We start from the raw sequence: 16,683 nt of genomic DNA on the forward strand, positions 1-16,683 counted from the left end.
TCACTACCCAATTTTCAACAACAGAATGACAGGAAATGTCATTAAAAAAAAATAAACAAATTTTCTTTAGTGCCAGTACTTATGCGCCACCCAGTATTTATTGTGAGTTATTTAAAGAAAAAAATAATTACAACAATCTCACACGACACTTTAATTGGTATATAACTTATATCTATAATCTTATTTACGACTCTTTACAAAATTACAACAGACATAGAACGACTAAAATACAGTACAGGGAACGTTTCATACACGAATAAAATAATTTACAAAATGCAGTCGAACATCACACACATTAAATACTCTAAATAAATAAGTCACAAGTCACCGAACCTCTTCCGCGACTGACCAGCGTTCACATCATTGACAACTTAATCGTGAGTGACGCCGCCCAGCCGTGGCTGATGCTCGCTCGCTCTTTGGATCTGAGAAGAGTTCTTTGAACGTCCACGCGTCACATTCGCACCCTACACATTCGCATCTAGTTCGTATGCTTCACATAGTCCGTCTCATAGTAAGCGGTGGCGCCGTGTGTTCCTTTTCTATCCAGCGCCCGCACCCGCACAAAGAGAAAAGCAGCTACCAGTGACGCTACTACCAGTACTAATAATAACATGACCAAACCTGCCACGAATGATGGCACTGACATGCATATCGTTTCTGGATCAGTTGCTGGAGATTGAATCACAACTGTTTCGTTGGTAGCAGCATTATTTAAAGCAAAGTTAACATCACCTGGCGCCACCACTTGTATCGTTCTGCTTGTATTTACGTCGGTCATTTCTTGAGCATCTCGTTTATAGATCCGTGACGGTGTCGAAGTTTCACGTTTTCTTCTTACTCCTACTAATGTTTCGGGTAAATCTTCAACAGATCGCGGGCGGCCACCCAACGTTGCCAGATTACCGTGTCCTTCATCTTTCCTCTTGACTGTGTTGTATACGCCACGTCGTCCCGGGGGTGGTGGTGGGGGAAGGTTGACGTCGTCTTCATCATTTCTATTTGGTGATGGTGAGGAAGGACTTGGAGCATTAGGTGTAGATGAAGCCTGTGCTTGTGGTGGAGGAACAGTGTCGTCTCGTTTTTCAGAGTAAGCACCTGATGAGTCTGCGGGGTGCCTAGGGTCTGGATACGCGGGTGGAACACCATATTCAGCGTGTGGGGATGGAGGAAGTCCGTATTCACCGTTGGGGAGGCCATATTCACCTGCTCCCAATGTGTTACCTCCCAATAATGGCACTCCATAATCGGCACCGAGTCCAGCGCATTTAGGCTCGGGACAATTATATCTACATACTTGGATAACACATTGAAAGTGGACATTCATAGAATCTGGGAATTTAAAAGCTTGGAAGTATGCAAACGATACGACAGAAGCGGAAGGCCCAAAGTTCTTAATCTTCTGGAATTTGCTCATAATTTTGGGTCTAACTACGCATCCATATTGATCTACCAATTGGATTGGCGCTCTTTTACCATCGTGTGCAACACAGTTTCTTACTAACATGTCAAATTTGTTCTCGTCATCTTTAATTGCAAGTACCATAGTCATTGTCTGACCAATTTTTACTATACCAGACACCTCTGAAGCCCAGGGTCCTTTTCCCACTTGAATTTGCATCCAGCATTGCAAGTTGTCTCCGAGAAAGTTTGCTGTAACAGCATGTAGCATGTCGACTTGGAACGGTCTGAAAGTGACAGCCTTTTCATAAAAGTCGTACCATGTGCACCTTAATTTCCTCGCTTGATCCCATACTTCCTGAACGTAAGGATCGTACTGTACAATAATCGTGTTTTCTACGTACGATCCGCTAGGCGTAGGGCTTCCATATGCTGCTACATTGTGGTTAGCGGAGCTGCTCATACCACAACTGTTAAGGAAGATCTCGAAAGTAGCGCTAAGATGCCCGGTTCCCGGTTTTAAGTGCATACAATGTGAATCGCTGTAGAATCCTTTAGAGAATATCATACCATAAAACGGTCTATCGAACTCAATATTGACACGCATATGAGTTTTTTCACATTGGACTTGTAGATGTTTGATTTTGGGACTGTCAGGTGAGGTCAATGGCCAGGGGTCATCTGTTTGCGGCGGGAGTGGAGGGCCGTACGAGCCACCACGGTGCTCCAGTGGTAGTGATGCTGAGTCTACTGGCGGTTCGCATCTTGCATCCTAGAAGGAAAATTAATTGCATTATTTCTAATTTAATAAATCTATCCTAATAATATTTTATAGAGAAGTACATCCTAGTTATCTATATAGTATTTCATAATAAAATTTGTTTTGTTGATTGATGCATTTATTAAATTTGAGAGGCATATATCCACATGTGAATCGGCCGTTTATGTGTAAATGTTACTTCAACCCCATACCCTACTATTTAAGACAATTAAGTAAATGCATCGTTGGCCAAGTGCACATTCCGATGTGCGGGTACGTCGCACTCTACTTCCCCACGCAACGCGCCGCGGCCGTCCTGCGCTTGCGCCGATCTTTCCGACTTTCTACACTGATGGATGCCGCGAGAAAATTATAATATTAATCAACCTAGTAAAATACTTTCACGGTCTTAACGACTGTCTTGCATAAGATTTGAATTGTTATTAATTTAACATAATTTGTATTCAATTGCCAAAGCAATTTAAATTATTTTAGCTACTTAACTGGTTTAACAATTAAGATTTCTTTTTAGGCTTTATGGTGTGGCAGATATTAGATGAGGTTCGAGTGATTGTTCTTGAATATTCAATAAGCCAGCAATATTATATATTAATATTATCATTTTACAATAGCTACTTAATAACAGTGAACGACAAAGAAAAATTAAATTACAAGGTAGACGTTATTTTGAACTTAATTTAATATATACAAGATACAATATACAAGGTAATATAGGTTTGCACTTGCTTCTAATCGATCGCATTTTCTAAACCAGTTAGAAATTACCTACTGCTCGAGTTTGTAAATAGCAAAAGGAAATGCAACTGGCCCTTACAAGTTTCTTAGGAAAATTCTCGATACACATCCTAATGTACCTATGCTTTCAGCTTACGTAAAAAAACAACATAATAATTTAATAAATATTTTTAACGTAGTTTTATTTATAGTAGCTGAGAGTATCGAAAACGTGTAACTACATTGCATCCTTAATTAAAATCAAAATAGACTCTGAAATGTGTACATTTACGATATTAGCTTTTTTACTAAAACATGAGGCACTATCGTCTATAAAGGCCGATTTACATTATCTTAGTGTTTAGGAGAGTGCTTTAGTACAACTTGAAAGGCAAGTTCTTTAGCGTAGCGTTTACTAAAGCAAGTAGTGTTTACATGTTTCAACTAAAGTACTATCCTAAAGCACTCTCCTAAACACTAAGATAATGTAAATCGGCCTTAAGCAGCAGTTGGTATGCGAGTATAAGATAACCACATCCGCTTCCTGTTTAAGCCTTCCCTTATGCCAAAATATTAGGGGCTTCTGTTACCTGTGACCTAATTTAATTTTTTAAGGCAGCTAATGTTTTGTATGTGACGATTTATACCCATAAACACCTTTTATTAGATAGCGTATACTAAATACATAATTTAATTGTTATATACCGTATGTTGAGTGTGTTTATTTGCATGATTTCTAAGTAAAAAATCAGAGACCACCTAAAAAAGGAGAGTGAATGAAAGTAAAATAGCTCAAATTCAAAGTAAGCGAAAAATTCAAACCAGCAGTGTTCTACACGTTGAATAATGAATTGTTATTTATTTAAGTGTTTTAAAATTTAGATATAAAGTAAAAGCATTAGTTTGCATGCTTCAGACTTTAGACAATAAGAACTCAGCCGCCAAAAATTTGTATAAAAAACTGACCCGATTAAATTCCTATTGTATTCAATTACGTTATGTCACAATAGTACCAACATTAACTATTATTCATATTATCGAACCATAATATACAATAAGAAGCACGACAGAAAATGAAATCGTTTGCACGATTTTGTTACCGATTATATCATCGATTAAGCTCGAATTTTATCCGCAGTGAAAGTGCTTTTTGGTAGACATGTCATGCTGATCGTATATTTTACGAGAAATCGAAATAACCGTCTCGATTGCATTTAATTTTACGTAACTGACCTTGATTTTTGGCAAATGTTTTCACTTTTTGTTATGCATTTTTAAAAATTTATTAGTCAGTATTATGTTTATCGCATGAAAAATATTGCATCCGGAAAAGTTCTATCAATAGTTCAGATTTTTATCGAATTAAATGTAAACATTTGATTGATCCAAGATCAATTTATTTATGTATTTGTGACTTTCGGGTAAATTAAAGAGAACAATAAATAGCTTTTAATATTTGTATCAACATCAACCAGTGAAAATCAAGTGCTTTTAACCATCCTACTGAATTGCAACTCTTAAATAGATGTCTTGAATGTATTACTCTAACTAGATTTATTGTAAATCGTGCGCTTAAAAGCAATCGGTGAAATCGTTACATAAACTATATTGATGTCATCATTACTTCTTTAATATACATACTTTTATCATATCATTGTACTTTTTGTTTCATAGTACAATGTTGCATTTTAAGAAAAAATGGATTTACTATGTACCTATATATATTTCAAAATATATATATTAGAGTATATACCTAATATACTTGAGCTAATATTGTAAATATGTAAGTAATATCGGAGTTGCATTGTTTGCCAAAGTGAAAACAATAAACATGCAGTCAATAAATTCATTGGATGCTGTTAAATAAAATAATTAAAATTAGTGAAATAATACATAAAATTGTCAGCCTATCTAATAGTTAAGATACAATTTTCTTAGCTTAATTTTGTCGGTTTAAAGTCCAAATAACGTGAAGTAAAGTAGTCTCTGGACGAACGGAATACTGTATGTAGAGTACAGTTGTGGTGAAATCTAGTAATTGATGAAAAACGCTATGACGCTGCACATACAGCGATCGCCTTAATACCTCATTGCTTAACGAACGGTTAGCTTACTGTATCTACGATAAATAGTTCAATACAAACATAACTCTTTTGCCTTTATGTATTAAATTTAAATTATCAATCTATTTCATCTAAATTAGCAATTCTGTTAACCAAAGAGACTGTAGTGAAGAATATTTCCTTATTTCTTTAGCTTTACTGGTATGTGTAAACCTATTTGGTTTGAATTTTTTTTTATACGTGAAAATGTCTTTTTTATTTAATCTCGTGTAATTTTACTAGATTCTAAGCATGTCTATAGTCATACTTTTAAACATTTACCGCCGCCTGTTGTCTTTTTTTTTCAATGTTTTCTAGATAATTCCCCGAATACGTTGTCGTCGGAGCTATTAAATAACTTACGTAAATTGTATTGGTAACCCGTATGATTAAACATTATTTAACTATTTCTTTTAACACCGCCTGTTGTCTACCACAAATTTTGTAATCATCAAAATAACGATACATCTCGTCTATAAATTATCTTATAAACTCACCTGATAAAGGAGCGTCGCGAGTAGAAACAGCAGCCTGGTCTTCATAATCACAGTCCGGTCAGTCCGCGGCCTGCAACCAACAAGACACATGAGTGGATTCAATTCGCGCTTGCGCTACACATGAGCGCTATAGGCGCGGGCGCACGGACGCTGCGGGTGTTCGCATGACGGCGAACAGCGAACACTGCCACTTGCGAGCTTCGCCCCTTTCCCCACCACTCCCCCTCTACTGACCCACTGACCGAATGCAGCGGTCTACCGGAACTGCACCAGATGCATCTTTCTCCGATACGCTCCTGATGCGATAGGAGGAAACGCGCGGCCTTCACCTGACTCGACGCAAGGTCGTTTTCAATTTATTATCATATTATTTTGTATTATATGAAATAAATATATTTAACTGAATCAGGATACTTATTAAGTTAATTTTTACCACACTACTCAGATTAGTTCTTAATGGTACATAATTACATTATTGCTATTATTGTGGATTACATATTTTATAAGACTATAAAATATTTAATCCACAATTTTACATAAAATTAAGCAATCTTGATATTGTAAGAGTATTCTAATTTATACATTTTTTACGAAATCTCTAGAAATATTCAATTATAAATATTCTAAAGAACAAAATATGGATAGCTAGTGGCACGCCCGTTTGCTTCGAGTTGGAGATGCCGATTTCACCAGACTGCATGTTAGAAAGTTACATCTCAGCGTTCGAGATCACAATCAAATGCATGTTCATTAATGAGAACATTTTTGATATTTTATGAGTATCACAGAAATGTTTTACATAAATAGAAGCTCAAATGCTAAAATTAATATATTCCTTTACAGATTTTTTTGATCGTCTAAGTTACGTTATTAAATTTGCTTTAGTTGTAGATGAAAATGTTTACTTGCAACTTGATATTATAAGTTCATTCTACAAACATACTTACATAACACTGTCTACTTCATATCTATATATTTATATCAACGACTTTTCATTTATTAAAAACTCAACACGAGCCATTAAATTAAAAAGATTTAAAAAAAAGTTTCTCGATCATAATATATATGTTTGAGTCTAAAAGAGTACACAAACACATTACATTAAAGTTTAAAACGTATATAAATACAAAGAATTTAATTAGAATTTAAAATAGTTTCTAAATTACTAACACGCAAAAAATACTTCCTCATAGTTAACATCTTAATCTATGTCGAATGTTCTAATCAAGACTTTTTTTCTCCACGTCTTAACCTGGAACTTTCTGACGTCTTCATTTAGTTGATTGCTGATATTTGACCATAGATCTATCTGTTAAATAATATATAATTGAAACGGACAAATAACAGGTGCCGTGAGCATATTCGCCGCGGGCTAACCGAGGTCTTCATCTAAAAGTTTGCCACTGATTACTCTGTCAAAACTCTCATTAAGCCGGGATGAATAGGCGTTATTACTCAATTATTTAGTTAAATTAAAACTTCATTCGGACCAACAACCCACGAAAGTCGACCTCGATAAGATTTTTTCTTTTAAGTTTGTTCGTGTAGACAATCAATTCGTGTGTCAATAATTATTTTCATAAATTTCCTTGTAAAACACCTGAGACCTACTTGAGTAAAATATTTAGCGTAAGTTTTAACGTGGCATTTAATAAATTAATAATGACTATTAATATGGTACTTAGTGCGTGTGAAACGTTTAATACACTTTGATCATTGACCTAAAAAGTGAAAATTCAATTGAATTACAAAACATCGTTGACAATAAGAGTGATGCGATTTAAGTGTTTTTCATTAGAAACGAAAGCTTGTAAAACAAATTGAATGGCACGTGGTTCTCGCTCGTTACATTATCGCAGGCGCATTGGCAGATATGCAATATACATATACATAGTATGCAAAGTTACAAATTAGAACCGTATTTAGTAACATTTACTTATTTAAAAATACTAATTAGTGCAACTATAAAACCTGCTATTCTATCGATAACTATTCTTCAGTTAATGAACTGTTTACAAATTATTAGAATTCGAAACATTATTTATGAATACGATAGTCGAGTATGTCCTAAATTTCGTCGCGTAATTCAAGAGAAAACATCAATCAAAATTACGTTAACAAAACACCTGTAACATTTGTTTTGTATTGGTGCGTTTGAGCAAATTCCACGAAAGCGACGTAGGCTCAAGGTTACACCACGCAACACTTTCACCGCCCGCAGTTCGTTGCTCTCCGAATTTTGCATCTCTGTATCAATGGCAAACCTCCGAACACATCATAAGTACGGCCTGAAGCCACTTTAAACTAAACCTTATTACCTTAAGAATAAATACCTAATACATTTAGTCGATGCCGGTTTACGTTCAATGCCCGTGATAATAGCAACGAGAAACGTAACGTGGCCCGCTTTCTCTTTTAAAATGTACATAGTCTTTCTCTTACGAGTACACGCCAAACTTGGCAGAGCGAGATGACAGTATTAAAAAGCTCCGTCGGCAAGGCTCGCTTTCTTCGCCGCACTTGGCATTAGCACATAATCCGGTAACTTTCATTGGTATGACAGTGAGGATTCCGCAAGTGCGATTTTTTCGCAAAGCCACATTAGTTTGCACCTGACCTTTATTGCGTAATTGAGTTGTACTTGTCTAGAAAAAAATTATACTACGTATTGCACAATACGCCATGCATACTTTTTTATACAAATCTATCTTAAACGTAACAAACTATATAAGACACATTGAATCGATTTAAAAATTCCAGTTTAACTTGTTATCTAAAAGTATAATTTATATAGTACATAATTGCATGTGTTTAAACAACTATGTTTACATTTTAATAACCTAAATCAAATATGATATTATCGAAGTTGTTTTTACGCGCCATTAGAAATGTGGGGCACTGTATGGAGTCCGGTTTCTGACTCTCATTTCCCAATATTTCCATTCTCGTAGTTCCGGAAGTTCCGTAGAAACCTCGTTCCTATCGACAACCGATATCCAACTATCGTGTAACAGCAATTGACGGCATCCGCACTTGCTAAGAATAGAAACGCACCTACTTCCCGACAAGCTTTTAATTAACCACACTCGCTATGGAATTGTTTTTAATTTGAAGTTTCTTTTGTAAAAACATATTCATCGTTGTCCTGCATACTGAAAGTTTAAACGATTCTTTAAGGAACGATTCCTATTGAAAGTTATTTTAGAAAAAACAGGAAAACCATTGTTTTTTTTTTCCTTTAAAAAATACAATTAATTAGGATTCATACATACATGCTATTGATTTTGTGAATGAAATCTGTTGCTAATCGCCCGTAGTTTAATCATTTACATATATGTATATAATTATACTACTGAAATTGCTACAGGAAGGTATCATAATAATACTAAGGATTATATGATTTCTTATTATTTTTGTAACCGTTAGTCGTAATCACTGTATACATTCACAACATTTAAGCTTTTTCCATTAATAGAAAAGTTAGTAACAATTTATTTTATTCAAATATGCTGACTCATAATGAAGTCAAACGTATAAAATTCTTTCGGTGCATCAAAAGTACTAACCATTACGCACAATGCATTAAATTGTTCTACAAAAACTGATGGGGGTCATCATGGTCCATAATAATCGGTCGTGAAAGTTTTACAATTCAAGGACGAGGCCGATGCTCCCGATATTATGCAACATCGTGAGATAATGGCCTGCGCATAGGCCCTTGACTTTGTGTCGAAACGGACGTCGATTTAAGGACGAGTTACTTTTGACACGCTTTCTTTCAGTTGCATCATTCTTACACAAAAGTATAAGAATTCCGAGTTTATTTTTACGTGATGAAACTATTACGGTTCTATGATCCTGCGCTGACCACTTTCACTATTTGGTTTGTTCTAAATGGGTTCACTCTTACAAATATGTTACGTAACCGCAAACTCACTCACACTAAGGTAATTACATTCAGAGAAAGTGCTATATTTTTGGCAAAGAAACGTTCGTGAGAGGTATTTTATGATCTGTGTGTTACGCAACGTGAATTAAAAGTAATTGGTGAGACGGAAATTAAATGTTATGTGTAATTTAATTTTAGAAAATAATCAGTTATAATTAATATATAATATATATTATAAAACAGAAAGTTTTTTTGGTTGGTTGAACACACTAATTTCATGGACTGGTTCGAATTGATAAATTATTTTAGTTTTCCATAGTCCATATATCGAAGTAGGCATAGCCTATTGCCTTCCCAGATACGTGGACTTTAACATCACACTATTACCGAGTTACTAAGTACCGCGTTGCACAGAATAAAATGTCATTATCATTTGTACAGTAAGGAGTTTTTAAGCGCAAAAAGTTTCTATATCAGCGTATGTAATTCCCGTGGGTGAAAAAAGAATAATTAAATAAAAATATTGTCTTTTGTTGACCACCATTGCTGAAATACAATCGAAACGTCGAATTATGTAAAAATTTCGACTAAATGTTCAAAAAAAGTTTTGCTCAGTTAATATTCAAATTAGACCTAATATAGCAATCAATACTTACAAAGAAGTTTTTCGGTGGCATAAATTTGCGTGTACTCTATACGGGAGAAAACCTGAAACAAATAAAATATTGATAGGTATACAACAATATGTACGTAGGATTTATTATGTAAAAAGTGCCTTATTATGCCTAAGTTCCACGAATAATAATTACAATGTTATAATGTAGTGTATATTATCTAATGCATCGCAAAGCCACAGGCACCTTCCTTACGTCAACAATAGGACAGAAAGACAATGCGTTATTTTCGCCATAATTTGACTTCCTTCGTAGCGCTATTGCGGAAACGTGAAAGTGAAAGCACCTAACAATAGCCAAACAAAATATCTTGAATATCATTATCCATGTCAAAAAACATACAATGCATGAAATTTTTGTTATTACCCCAAAAACATTGCCGAAGTTATAGACGAATTAAAAAAAGTTCAAGATCTAAAAGAAACTATTTAAAAATGCATCGGTAATAGTTCATTATTGTATACGAAATAGGTATACAATTCTATTTTGTCTGCTACATAAGCTGTAATACGATTTCTTTCTAACAATAACTTACAACCTTATATGGGTAGTATAACTTGTAGTTACGCCAAACGAGACTAGATTCATAGGACCAAATATCAGAATGTCGTAAAGCAAGTGCGCACCCGTAAATACCAGATGAAAGTGGAGAAAACGCCATCGGCTTGCGGGAAATCGCCCATGTAATAAATAATGCACTAGTTTAGTAGCGACAGCCCTTCACTTTAGTTACTAACCAGTTACGAACATGGTATAATTAGATACAACTGACAGCACCAAAACCTAAGCTGCTAATTCAGAAGTGCATGTAAAAGACTAAACTATTATAAAATCTGTCTAATTCTGAAGGGTAACGAAACAACGAATAAGTATAAATATTTATACTAAGTTATTATTATGTTACATTAGTTTACTAGATGGTTTCTACATAAAATGACGTATAGTATATTCTACATATAATGTCCATCAAATAAGACGTATTAAGGTGGGAACTGACCAACGTTACGAGGTGTAATGTAACATGTAATGTAATGTTACACAGCGAACATTCGTGCAGTCAGTACGTCGTGTTACGGGGAAAAACAACGTAACACGACGTACTGACTGCACGAATGCTCGCTGTACAACATTACATTACATGTTACATTACACCTCGTAACCTTGGTCAGTTCCCACCTTTAGAGATTCATCAAAGTTAAGATACTATTCAAAGACGCTTTAATGTACGAGATAAAAAAAGTGTATCCCGAGCAAAAGATGAGATGAGTTTATTTACTAAGCGTGAGTAATGTGGAATGTTGTACAACATATGGCTAATCTTAAGTTAAACTTAATGCTATGAGCCACTTTCTTATTTTAAGTTAGAGAGCATTGTAATGTTTAATTGCCTCGTACTTTCGTTTTCTCTACGACTTATTTTATAGGACTTGTAAATGAGATGATGGATGCGAGAGAAAACATTTAGGTAGAATACAGACCGCAACGAAATAACTTACGAAAACTGTTTTATGAATATTGTTTAGTATATTTTATTCTGTACCAGTAAATCATTCTGTAAATCACTAGTGAATATATTCCACAATTTAATATCTAATATATTTAATTGAATGTCGTATGAAAATTTCGAATTCAGTATAAATATCAAATATGAATTTGATATGTGTAAACTATGTAAATCCTAATCTGAACAATTGTAATCATAGAAGTTTAGATCATTATATTTATGACGTTCATACATGATTTAATTTGATGACTGTGGTATGAATGGTAAGTTATATTTTGCGTTTACTTGTAAAGCCGTCTACACAGACACAGACAGTCTGGGGTGTAAATTTAAATAAACGTTCATGTAAATGGACACATAATTTGGCAACCGATTTCTTATTAAAAAATATTACTTAAATGTCAACAGAAAAGGCAATTTATCCTTGAATGTCAAGGGAGAAATTTCCAATGTCTCCAATGACCGGTTGCTGCAAAAGTGAAATCAGATCAATTTCCCCGCGGAAAACTCATGTGCAGAGATTGGAAATGAAAACTTATAGGGGCTCTATCACCTCGTTAGTGATACGGGCTGGTTGACTATTAACACATTGTTATATTAACTACTTTCCATTGTTAGGTATTATGTAACTATTAAATAATTTGTGTAATTGAGGCGTGAAATTGCTTACGAAACTTTTTCAATTACCTATGCCGACATAACCTAAAAAAGTTTTTTCAAATATTATTTGTCGGTGGTTTAGAAGCGCGGAAACTTATATTACGTATATACTTTACAAAGAGGAATCAGAGTTTTAGTTCGAAATTACTGATAAAATAACATACGTATTATATATGATAAATGACGTTCTAATCTTGTCAACTGCGTTTAATCGGAACGAGTCGCGTGGCTCATTTCCCAGGCCGAAGAAAACATAGTCCCACTTGTAAAGTGTGCCTTGAAACAATACCGACGTATCGTACTTTGGATTCGATCACAATGACGGAACAAGAAAGTTTTTCTTAAAGGAATGTCAGCAAATAATGTTCTGGTTTAATTTAGTTATAGTAATTGTTTCTAGAGTTAGACTGCATTTTAAGGGATAAAATAAATAAAATGAATAGAATGTTCTAACACAATGTACATCTAGTAACTTTAGTACTATTACGTAGTACTGATGCGCATTAAAAAAGTCAAATCGACAAAAGACATAATAAAAAAGCTACTCTACCGACGCAATTTTCTACATCGTTTCGATTAGAAAGTTATTGATTGGAAGTGCATACGGTTTAAACAAACAAATGAGATGTATATGCAACAGTGCAGTGGAAGCTATAAAGTTTTAATTAAAAACAAATGCTTTAGAACAAGTGAAGTGTTATAACCACTATAGGAGTGGTGAGGCACTTGTGACACACTGACTCACTTTCCTTCGCACAAGCACCACGGAGATAACACGTGCCTCTGATACTTAATCTAAAACATCGATTGATATTATAAATACGAAAGTTTGTTTATTTTCCTTTAGGCGTGAGGCCTAAGAAATAAGATATGTATTAAATGTTTCCAAACTATTACAAAATAAAGAGATTATTATTTAATGTTTCTTAATAACGAATATAAAATATTTGTTTCTACTGTACACATTTGTCTTTACTTTGATTGGTGTTTTTAAAATGAATGTGTGTGAAGTGTGTGCACAATAAAGTAAATGTACGTATAGTAGTACATTTAATTTTTATATAATTAAACAAAAATAAAAAGGAAAGTTGATAAAAATTGCTTAAAAGTAATATATGCACAGAATGGGGTGGGTAGCATCTAATTACTCTGCAATTCATAAATTAATGAGACTTCTTGACGGAAATTAAATTTTAACATACTTATTAACGCTTTCACCTTGTTCCTTCCATAACATTCAAAAAATTCTCTCAAATATGAAATCTATACGGGGGAGAAAGTGACGATTACCACTTATTTAATTTAATACAATTACGCTGCTATATTAAGTTTTTAATGACGTTTATTAACATCAAATAAGAAATATGATAAATAATCAAAATGCCAAATAAATTAGGAATTTCATTAGTTAATATGAAATTTAGAAGTAAGTCTCTTGTAATTATTTATTACCTATTGAACCATGTCAATAAATTTTAGCATTTCTTCTTTTTAAAGAATGTATTACTTTAATCATATTATGAGTATTAGTTTTGCCTAAAAACGTTATATTATAAAAACACGAAGCTCCCAAAATCGTACAATTCACGCGTTGATGTCTTTAACATAGAGTTTTAAAAATTCTGAACTTAAGCAAATTATTTGTTAAGCATTATGGACATTTCGAAATGTCATAAAGATGACTCAAAAGAAGTTACGAAATTGAAGTGCGTCCGAACAATGGTCGGGAAAACCTACTGTTGGCGAATTTCGCAAGAGCACTTTACTTAAGTGTAGCATATGTATATCTCCGCATCCGGCCATATTGAAGACGAGACTTTATAATTACATTTTTGATAAAATAATGTTTATTCCAAAAAAGTGTATTGTTTAATAATTAAGTGTTTTATGCTCAATACAACGACGAATCAATTTCCTAAATAGTTTTAGTACGCTGGTTGTTGTAGGTATTTCACGTAGAAGCTAAAAGTAACATTTATATTTGACATATCTATTTATATATGAATTGTAGCATTACAAAATCTGTTCGGTCAATTGGAAAGTTCGGGAAATATCATATACATTATCAGATAGAAGTTTTGAAGAAAAACAATGTTAAATGCAATAATATGCGGGCATTTCACATTATTAACTGAAACAAGAAATATCGCCGTACACCTATAAAATGCGTGCTGTGTGACGCTTGACCCACTTTCCTCGAGCCTTCCACATATCGTTTCTAGAGAATCTTCTTACGATCTTATAGCTCTTAATTACATATACATATTGCCTATTTTACAACCTCATCCGTGTCAAATGCTACAATTTTTAAACATGCAAAACTCTTTTCGAACGTCGTGGATATGCGAAAGATAACAATTCTTGATTATATAAGTGAAAGTGAAATTACGCAACTTTCTCAACGGTCATGCAGCAAACTTCAAGCTTAGGACTCTTGTATACATATTTTTTTTGAATATTCATATTAATTGTATAAAATATTATATTTAGATATTTAAATTATACTCAACGAGAAGGAAAACTTTTAGCTGTTTCTTACGTATTACTAAGCTTTTTTTATTAACAACTGGTTTCCAAAGATTTGCAAATTTCTCATTTCACACAATTAATTAGCCGCATTCACTATCTATATACACACAATCCATACCTTTTCAGATGAGCTTTCAGTGTAAAAAGTCCGAAGAAACAGTTTCAGGATAACAGTAGCTACCAATCACTGTTCAGTTACACACAATCGAGCCACACAGATCGAATCACAGTCTAAAATTCGAATAATCACTTTCGATTTCGTGAGAGGGAAGCACACGCGGGTTGATAGATAGCAAGCGGACTGGTCGGGCCCGCCGGCGCCCGCGTCGTTTTATACGCGTGAAAGTCGACTCTACACCTGTGACTTCCACTCAGCTTGTATCCCGGATCCAGCAGTTTGGCGAGGATTTGGAAATTGTGACGTCATTTAGAGTAACCATGAATGAATCTGCGTGTCGAAACAAATGAGATTTACCCGCCCAAATTTATGACGCTTGTCTTATAAAGCTTTTATAAAGCGGGTTATTTCTTAGTTTTTTTATTATTAATAAATGACTATATTTAGTTTGTCCACAAATTTAGAGAAAACTGTTCGAGATTATATTTAAGTAATGATCTTTCATCTTTCCATTGTTTCAAATTCATTGGCATGAGAACTTTCTTACATCGAAGACAAACAAATGTTTTTGTCATAGAAATATCTATTATTAACCGTAGAAATTATACATTGAATATTACTTCTATATGTATTTTAAAAATCCGGGTATTTTTAATGATAACTTCCATTATATTTGTCATGTCAATTAAATGTTTGATTTAAATCACATACAATAATGTTTTTGACTATTACCGGACTGTCACAGCTTCACACGACTGGATATTTTAAAAATTTTGAAAATAAATATAGTCTATGTAACTCATAATGGTTTCATTTTTTCGTTACAAGATACAAACATTTAAATCAAAAAGATTTTGTTTACGAAAGATCGATTGAACTTTGAAAATCGACTACCATCGTATACAAAATCTGTTCCTATATACATATTATGCCTAATATCTAATCATACATATAAGTCAAAATCTAAGAAAAAATCCTTTGGTGAACTGCGCAATGCGCATATTAATAATGGACCCAGCTATTCCAGACATAGAAAATCTTTTGCTTTTTGCTTATTAAATACTATTGCATTTTTGATTCAACATGTATGTCTTACTCTTATCGTACATTTATTTAATGAAGAGAGTTGCATTAGTGGTTAGCATCTATTCAACCATGGGGTCGTGCTTTCGAATCCTCGCTAAACACTATTGAAGTTTTCTTTCTATGTGCATATAGAACAGTCTCAGGGTCTAACGATGAACTTACAAGGTCTATATAGATTTTTATCAAAACAAACTCATTAAATACTTAGGTAAGTATTGCCAGGATGCTGGATTATGTATATGTATTATTATTATTAGGTTTGATGATACTCCTAAAACATTTGTATGTAATAAACCTGTCTTAATTTAATTTAAAACAATAATGTATGTTTGTAATGCAGGAAATGTAAAAGCGTAACTGTGACGCTAATAAGTGCGTATAATCTCATATCATTCCGACACCAGCGCCGGCGCATGTCGAGATCAAAACAGAAAGTAATGCTTGCCAAATTCGTGCACCTCACTATGGACAATTTATTCGATTTCACTCTTTCCATCAATTTCATACTTTTAGCGAACAAGCCGTAGAAGAAAATTTCTTAATTTATTTTATTTGCGTAATAATTAAGTAGGTATGTGACGTCAAATATCTTTATATTTCTTTAAAATTTCTAATTTCTTTTCATTTATGTAGTATCTATATATTATGCATGATGTGGCATTTTCGACCATTTGATCGAAGCTGGTAATGCGATGATAACAATAATGGAGAGGACAGGATTAATTAAA

The 16,683-nt window shown here is 33.7% G+C and overlaps 1 protein-coding gene across 2 annotated transcripts; it reads right to left on the reverse strand.

Annotated features, from left to right (window-relative positions):
• Positions 1–127: 127 nt before the first annotated feature.
• Positions 128–15,073, reverse strand: LOC125053822 (cuticlin-4). Of its 2 annotated transcripts, XM_047656588.1 has the most exons (4): positions 14,870–15,073; positions 10,041–10,092; positions 5,496–5,565; positions 128–2,173 (listed from the first exon to the last, which is right to left on the reverse strand). In XM_047656588.1, exons 3-4 carry the CDS (start codon positions 5,538–5,540, stop codon positions 482–484), a joined length of 1,737 nt encoding a protein of 578 aa, XP_047512544.1. In that variant the 5' UTR covers positions 5,541–5,565; positions 10,041–10,092; positions 14,870–15,073; the 3' UTR covers positions 128–481. The 2 variants fall into 2 exon arrangements, with proteins under 2 accessions (XP_047512544.1, XP_047511738.1); XM_047655782.1 differs by lacking the exons at positions 10,041–10,092; positions 14,870–15,073 and having other exon boundaries at positions 5,496–5,683.
• Between the last annotated feature and the right edge of the window lie 1,610 nt (positions 15,074–16,683).

The sequence above is a fragment of the Pieris napi genome, chromosome 1 (assembly GCF_905475465.1).
Source record: "Pieris napi chromosome 1, ilPieNapi1.2, whole genome shotgun sequence".
NCBI classification, from domain to species: Eukaryota; Metazoa; Arthropoda; class Insecta; order Lepidoptera; family Pieridae; genus Pieris; species Pieris napi.

Excerpts from the sequence above, each read along its gene's own strand:
- LOC125053822 (XM_047655782.1), bottom strand. The coding sequence starts at position 5,585 with ATGTGTCTTGTTGGTTGCAGGCCGCGGACTGACCGGACTGTGATTATG. Across the intron at positions 2,174-5,495 it reads TCGCGACGCTCCTTTATCAG|GATGCAAGATGCGAACCGCC; the intron begins GTGAGTTTATAA and ends TTTTCCTTCTAG.